The sequence below is a fragment of the Aulonocara stuartgranti genome (assembly GCF_965226115.1).
Source record: "Aulonocara stuartgranti genome assembly, chromosome: 15".
Taxonomy (NCBI): domain Eukaryota; kingdom Metazoa; phylum Chordata; class Actinopteri; order Cichliformes; family Cichlidae; genus Aulonocara; species Aulonocara stuartgranti.
Window position 1 is genome coordinate 23,496,366 of NC_138951.1, and position 8,233 is coordinate 23,504,598.

Sequence of the window (8,233 nt, forward strand, 5' to 3'; positions counted from 1 at the left end):
TGTTATGCTATCTGCATACTGAAAAAAACAAACTAGGAATTAATTTTGTGAAGTATTGTCATTTCTAAGGTCAAAAATTGAGATTTAACCCGTGACTTATCAGACACAACTCAAAACACCAAGATGGCGACCGTGACAGTGTTTAGTTTGAGGCTTTTCAAACCAAGATCATGGTGGCTACACCAGTCTTTCTTTTACTCTCTCTGTGGTTTACAAGCGTGTAAAAAGACAAAAACAGAATATTTGAGGAATTAGTCTTGCATTTATTCATGTTACATAAGACCCAACCTCTTGAGGAATGGCAACCAATCAAAAAAGTGAACCCAATAACATGACACTCATATTGGCTTGTTCATTCCAGCTAAATTAAATGATTGAAAATGAGAAAGCACCGTCAGTTCTCTTGCAAGATTTAATGGTCCATTGGCTCCCCAATGTGATAAAGTCGTTCCGTACAGTCAGAAACATTCCCAAAGCGTAATGGTTCCACCTCCATGCTTGACTGCGGGAATGTGTTACTGATGGTCTTCTTGGTGCCTTCAGGTCATTAACAAGCTTCTCCTGTGAGGCAAGCTCTTGTTTGGAGCTAAAGCACGAGGGTGACTGATGGTCATTTTAGATTTCTTTCATTTCCCATTTATCACCTTCTCACTGAGCTTCGTGTTGCTCGTCTTGTAGTCTGTTCTAGTCTTGTTCTTTGACATCTCGTTGCTCTTGTCCGTAGTGGTGGAGAGGCTGGAATGTTTGAAACCGGTTCTTTAGCGAGGTGTGCTTTATACACAACAAGGAGAGATCAGGAGTATCTGTAATTGATTAACTAACTCTAATCTGCGTGCCCATTTGGCTCACAGCCAGTCTGTGGAAGCAGGAACTCTAGCTGGGTTACAGATCAAATACATACTCAATGACACAAATCAATTTAACTTTTATGTAATGTGTTCTTTCTGGATTTTTGGTTGATACTCTGTTTCTCTCTGTTTAAATGAAACTATTGTAAAAATCAGAAACTGTTCATTTGTTTGTAAATGAACAAACTTACAAATTCAGCAGGAGATAAATTATTTCCCCCATTGTATGTATACTTATAGACATATTTTTAAACCTGTGGATATTTCCACTGATGGATTGCATCTACTTTTGTTGTACATGTAGTAGAAAAGCGTTGTTATGGTTTGTTCTACCTCTGACGACCTTTCTGTGTCAGTTTGTATATTTTTAGAAAGATGGAATATCTTTCTAAATTTTATCTTTATGTAATAAAAGGCAGATGTTTGATAATGGAGGCACACCCAGTGAGGTTCATGCACACTATATTAATGCCCATCTTTGCCCTTTGATACAGTAATGGAGTCGCTTCTGAAATCAGATTAGACTTTTTATGCTTTAATGGACGTGCGTTTGTTTGTTCGCCTGCGAAAAGCTTCCAAATATTGTTTTAGGAGGCCACCGTTACACAACACACACAAACACGCGCAGACACACGCCGTCTGCTGGCATTTTAACATGATTGAAGGGATTTCAGAGGATTTTCCGCTTCATCTCAGCTCCGATCCATCTCAGGTTAAACTGTCTCTTTGTCTGAAAATAAGAGTCTTAAGTTTCATCCTTTAAATTAGAGCACCTAAATGCACCTCGTGGAATTAAAGTAAAAGAGCATTAGCTGTTATTGAGCACAGTTGGTGTGTTATAAAAGTGCGGCGCTTCAGGGGACGCAGTCAGCAGTGGCGTTTTCCACTTGTTGAGTAATTAACGTGGAGCTTCAATTTCCTCCTGAAAATGGATGTTTTGTTTTTGAAATCATGGCATCAATAAGTTAATGCACCGGTGATGTAACACCACTTTTTGTTTTATTACCTCATAGACACACAGACCGCCACTGGACCTTTATAGTCATGTATAACCGAGGGAAATCCACCCCCACGCAAAAGAAAAAAAGGAAAGAAATGACACTGCTCTGCTGCAGATCCATTAGTGTCAAAGTTATATAAATGGAAGCAATCAGCAGGCATGCAAACACTGGTGCTGCGTTTACAGGTCGTGTGGTGTTCTGTGGAGATTATTGAAGCATTTAAAGACTTCATGTGATGTTATCCTTCTTTTTTTCCAGTGGTCCAACCGTTTTATTGTTGTTATTGTACTGTTATGAAATGTTATTCTATCTGACAAATTCTATCTACGCGACATAAACTTGCAGTGGTCGGGGTTTGTCTTTGTTAGGGAACAGCAGTAATCGCACAGGTTTAGACAGGAAGAAGCATTTCGTCAATTTAAAAGAGTCAGTATTTACAGAAAGAACCGTTTTTTCATGTCTGATCCATCCCTGCGGTCAAAGGTGATCACAGTGTAGGGGCTCTTGGTTATCTACCTGTTTTTTGTTTTTGTTTTTTAAATATTGATTATAGATTCATGATCGGATTAAGCTCTTGGGAATTTCCACTCCATGGATCCAAAATGTTAACTTGATGTTCTCACTTTTGCCTTGTGACGCTCCATCTTCCTGGAAAATGCAGATTGCCAACAAATTGCTCCTGGATCGCTTTCATGTGGCTCATTTCATGGAAACTCAGCAACCTGACCCCCTCAGAATCAGCTGTTTTTGTGCAATAACTTTAATATATTTGATAAAAACATGCTATTGGTTTATTAGTTTATTCTCAGGTGAGTCTCTAAATCTAAAGACAAAATCACAAACCAACATTTGCACTTTGTATGTTTGATCTGATACGTCACTGGAGGAAATGTCACAAGGTGTACAGGAGTGCAGTCCTAAGAATGTTTCGGATGCGCAAACTCCCAGGCCTCTAGTGAAAGAATTGCATCCCTGGGTCAAAATTCCTCAGCACTCTTTGCATATGTGTGCTTCCCACTTCGATAAACCTACATCAGCTCTGCATGGTGACCTAAATATCAACAGGCTGCCTATCTACATCAGACTGCAGGTATTGATCGCAGAGGGGTGACCCGATCAAACCCCGGGCAGCGATCCGAAATCGATGTCAGCTCATCAGTTTTCTTTGCACAGAACGCGCCGTCGGCTTTCAGTGTCAGCCCGAATTAATGCTCCCATCACATGAAAGGAGGAGACAGGAAACAGAGGCTTTTATTCTTGTGAGATCTGGAAAACGATTTGGAGATCGTTGTCACAGCTGGAAACGAAACGTCGTCAGGGCTCTTTTTGTCATACAGTGTACAAAGAAATCCACATGTTTGATCCCAGCTGGAAATCTCCCGTCACCTCTGTCTTTGATAAACAAGGAAATGTTGGAAATGAGATTTTAATGATTTGGAGGTTGGGGGGGAAAAAAACACGTGTTTGCTGTAAGTGAAGGGGGTTAAATACCTGCAGAGTTCACCTTTTTTTTTTAATATATATAAATATGTATATGTATTTTATTTTGTGTCTTCTCAGAGGAACTGTCTATCAGCATATCAGTGTCCAACTCCCAGATACAAGAAAATGTGGTAAGCCATCACACACAAGCAGATTTTTTTTTCCTCTTTATTTCAGATTTGTCCGTACACAGTTAAGGATGTTCTCACAGTCTGAGGTGCTCTAATCTGTCTTGTTCAGGATATCAGCTCAGTGTATCAGATCTTTGCTGACGAGGTCCTCGGCTCGGGACAGTTTGGGATCGTTTATGGAGGTGAGAGGTCGTGTTAAAATGAGACATATTTTATATGCATTACAGGCAATTACAAACAATCAAATTGATCTCTTTTCTCATCTTCTGCAGGTAAACACAGAAAGACCGGCAGAGACGTGGCGATCAAAATCATCGACAAAATGCGGTTTCCTACTAAGCAGGAGAGCCAGCTGAGGAACGAGGTGGCCATACTTCAGGTGAGACGTGGCGAGCTTTATCAATTTAATGTGAGATTAAGTTAGAGCTGTACAATCAATCAAATTTTAATCTCACAATCTCGGCTTCCCACGATGAATGCAGTGATCAAACAATATTTAAGATGTAATCGAGCATCATGTGTGAGGAATCCTTTTTATAGTTTTAAAAAATGGATAACATCTTTACAAAACTGTTAATTACTTCATTAGATTGCTCCAGTTAGAATCTAGTTTTCACAGATTGTCTCCTATGTGTGACAGAACCTCCACCATCCGGGGATTGTTAACCTGGAGTGCATGTTTGAGACGCCCGAGCAGGTGTTTGTGGTCATGGAGAAGCTTCACGGCGACATGCTGGAGATGATTTTATCCAGCGAGAAGAGCCGGCTACCCGAACGGCTCACCAAGTTCCTGGTTACACAGGTGAGAACGTGAAAGCTCAGGCGGAAGGAGACACTTTTTTGTCTGTTTTCTTAGGCAGGGTTTATGTGGATGTCTGATAGGACTCTGATAGGAGTCATTCAGTTTGTGACTGTTGGGTCTGCAGATCCTGGTAGCCCTGAGGCATCTTCACTTCAAGAACATCGTCCACTGTGATCTGAAGCCTGAGAACGTCCTGCTGGCCTCTGCAGAGCCGTTTCCTCAGGTTAGTACAAATGCACTTTCCCACACTGAGGCAGCTCACCCAGGTGTTGCAATTGGTTGGAACTTGGTTGCTATTGCGCTGGTCCTTGATGTCATTCAGCTGCTTTCCAGGGAGCCTTGTCTTTGGGTCTGACAGTACTCCACACCAGTGCACTGCAGACCACAAGAACCAGAAGTTTTCATAGTACCGATCTCACCAAGGGTCCAGAGCAGAACGATAGTCGCCGCCACAGCTACCTTCTGTTTAATTATAAATTAGAAGGACGAGGAACTCACGGGAGAGCCAGTGGATTAATGCTGCATTTTTCCCCCCTCTCAACCAGGTGAAGCTCTGCGACTTTGGTTTCGCTCGTATCATCGGGGAGAAGTCGTTCCGCCGCTCAGTGGTTGGCACTCCGGCCTACTTGGCGCCCGAGGTGCTCCGCAGCAAAGGCTACAACCGATCTCTGGACATGTGGTCGGTCGGCGTCATCGTCTACGTCAGTCTGAGCGGGACGTTTCCCTTCAATGAGGACGAGGACATCAATGACCAGATCCAGAATGCCGCCTTCATGTACCCAGCCAACCCCTGGAAGGAGATCTCAGAAGAGGGTAAGGGAACATCTGGACTTGGGTTCATTCATGTTCACATTTGTAACAGTTTGTGTGTTTTAACGCCACTTGACTATTCTTCTCCGACAGCCAAAGACCTGATTAATAACCTGCTGCAGGTGAAGATGAGGAAGCGCTACAGCGTGGACAAGTCGCTGAGCCACCCCTGGCTGCAGGTAACCAAACTGCTTTCCTTAGAAGAGTCTGCAGTATCGCATGAGCGTTATTAAAGTAAATAAAGATTTAATAATGACAATAATAATAATAATAATAATAATAATAAATTTTATTTATGAGCGCCTTTCAAGTCACCCAAGGACACTTTACAATAAGATAAAACACTTAGTAAAACAATGGCAGAATAAGAACAATAAAATAAAAGCACAAGATAAAATGAACAAACAGTGGATTCACAGTGAATATGCAGTACTTAATGAAAGTAAAACATTTATTCCCCCCTTTAGGAAAAAATGTAATGAGGTCATAGAGCAAGAAGGGCGAAGGCTGGTTTCTCATTCACTAGTCTTTGTGTAACCACAGGAGTCGCCCCCTGCTGGCCATTAGAATGAATGCAGATTCACGTTGGCTTCATATTTATGTTTTCGACTTGGAAGCTGTGTCCATCTTTTGTGTACAGTCTGTGATGCAGGACATAAAGTTATTATTTTAACTCTGTTTTTGAATGATCAAATCATACCTTAAATCACTGATTTAAAGGGACAGTTGACCTCTATATCAAATATACAACAATAGATTTTCTCAGGCTTATAGACATGCTTCTTAGCAGATTTCCACAGCCAAGGGGCAACCAATCAGAAGAAAGTTGGCTTAATAGGGGGGAGGAGCTAAAATGGCTTGTTTCAAATGGAGGATGAACTGGTCCAGTCTAACATAAATAAGGATTATTTTGAGCAATGAATCATGCAAAGCTCCTGTAGCAGTCAAAGATGGAGTGAAAGCTGAGCATAAAAAAAGTGTTTAATGTTGTCATTGTCGTCCAGGACTACCAGACCTGGCTGGACCTCAGGGAGTTCGAGACACGGCGAGGTGAGCGATACATCACTCACGAAAGCGACGATGCCCGATGGGAGGAATACGCTGACGAGAGAGGCTTGCACTACCCCAAACACTTCATCATGTCGCCCAACCTGGATGACATGGAGGAGGACCCCTAGAGGCCTTGGCCATGTTGACTTTTCTTAAGAGGGTTAGCCTCAAACCCGGGAAACTGTTGACAGAAGCGCCACTGTGTAGGCCGCAGGCTTTCCCCCATGACGGCGTGTGATGACCCATGAGGACACGCTGATCAGGCAGCTCACTGCAGCGATAATTCAGGTCCAGAGAATTAAAACTTTTCAAATATTTTATCTTTTTCCAGTTTCTTTTTCGTTTCTACAAAGCCATAAACAAACGGACGCTAAGAGCCAAAACACGGAAGCATCGTGTTTTTTCTCCCCAGAATTCAACTTGGGGCTTCAACATACGTCAGCACTGCCAGCGGAGTCGTGGAAGGGCTAATCCAAAACCAGACTCAACTCACTTTTTCAGCTCGATAGCACAGTTTTAGCAGGTGGCCGTTACATTGTAGTTCTAAAAAGCTGTGTAGATGTCAATGTCGTCTTTTGTGACTAACTGGAACTCACGAGAAACAAGCGCTCTCTCCCGACTGTAGTTTTTGTTCTTGTTGGGATGTCTTTGCACTATTGGGAAATTTTTTTTTTTCACGAGAATTTCACTGTCAGTAAGTCTCAGTTTGATCATCTGCAAAAGTTTGAAGCCATCTTAGCCTCCCTCGAGGCTGCAATTACAATCTTAAAATTAGAAAATGAATGTTGGCCAAATAGTCAACCAAACATTTATTCAATGCAGATTAAATTACTTTTATCTGACTAGTTTTGAGAACAGATTTGGCCTTTAAAGCATCAAAACAATATCAATGCTATGTTCCAAGACTGCAGTTCCTCTAATGGTCACTTGAGGCTGGCCCTGCGTCTAACAATGCTTCTTAAGTATGAAGTTTATTTAATGAACACTTCCTGGACTCAAATAAGAAATATTTTTTATGTACCATTAATTATTAGTAGAGTTGGTTAGTTTTTCTATTTAAAGAAACTCTTTTGCTAACAGACTTATTTTAGCTGGTGACAGATGCGGACGTTATATTCAAGTTAAGTGGGACATACATCACTGTCTCCGACCTGTAATAATGTGGCTGTATGGCAGAAACTTTTGCAGAGGAACAAACGTGAGTTATTTTCAGAAACTCTGGAAGAGCTGAGAAGAATCGAGCTGCTATTGTCTCCTTTGTCTTTCTGAACTCTAACGTGTTCGTCAATCCCGATCTGACTCCAGCCTGAGAATTTATTTCACATGTTTTATATTTTTGCAAGAAATGTTTTGTCATGTGGATGAAAATATTAAAGATGAACGGCAAAATGCGGGTGAGTCGTCATTGTTGTTCCTGTGCCAGTCGTCTTCTAGACGAGGCTCCAGCACTGTGGAAAAAACAGGCGGACGTCTTCACAGGTCTTGACTTACTCCATAGAGTTTGAGTTTTTCTGGCATTTGCTTTGCGCACTCTCAAGACAAAAACTTTGCCTTTATTTATCAGTCATAGGAAGTGATTTAAACCCTTCATTGGGCACCAGCAGTGTTTTACTCGAGGACTACTTGCACTCTTGTCACACTTCGACAGCCTATCCAAGTTTGCATGTTCTCCCTGTGCCTGTGTGCGCTCTCAGACTTCCTCTCACAGTCCAAAGACATGCGTGTTAGGTTTACTGATTGCTCTGACTGACTGTAGGTTAGTCCTGTGATTAACTAATGACCTGGACAGGTGTTCCACGTCTCACCCTGTGACAGCTGAAACCTTGTGACCCTGCACACATAGATGAAACTGATGGAAACGAATTATGTGGGCAAAATGTTTTTAAAAAAATCTGATTATTTGGGCTTTTTTTGTTTGTTTGTTTTTTTGTTTTTATTTTGAAAAATTGTAGTGTGGGTTTAATAATTGACCATAATTATGGTGGGTGAGAGGCGGGGTACACTCTGGACAGGTCACAGGCCTAACACACAGAGGGACTGACCGCCATTCAAACCAACTTAGAATCACCAAGTGATCTAACCCAACTAACTGCGTGCCTTTGGACTGTG

The 8,233-nt window shown here is 41.8% G+C and overlaps 1 protein-coding gene across 3 annotated transcripts in view; it reads left to right on the forward strand.

The window, feature by feature from the left end:
* Positions 1–7,515, forward strand: part of LOC309690102 (serine/threonine-protein kinase D3-like) — a 56,606-nt gene extending 49,091 nt beyond the window's left edge. For 2 of the 3 annotated variants that reach the window (XM_082506966.1, XM_082506967.1), the window contains exons 12-18: positions 3,410–3,462; positions 3,572–3,644; positions 3,735–3,841; positions 4,103–4,264; positions 4,389–4,487; positions 4,810–5,253; positions 6,079–7,515. In XM_082506966.1, coding sequence (XP_082363092.1) covers positions 3,410–3,462; positions 3,572–3,644; positions 3,735–3,841; positions 4,103–4,264; positions 4,389–4,487; positions 4,810–5,253; positions 6,079–6,252 — 1,112 coding nt within the window. In that variant the 3' untranslated portion in view covers positions 6,253–7,515. The remainder of the gene's footprint in view (positions 1–3,409; positions 3,463–3,571; positions 3,645–3,734; positions 3,842–4,102; positions 4,265–4,388; positions 4,488–4,809; positions 5,254–6,078) is intronic. The other variant, XM_082506968.1, reaches the window with a different exon arrangement.
* The last annotated feature ends 718 nt before the right edge of the window (positions 7,516–8,233 follow it).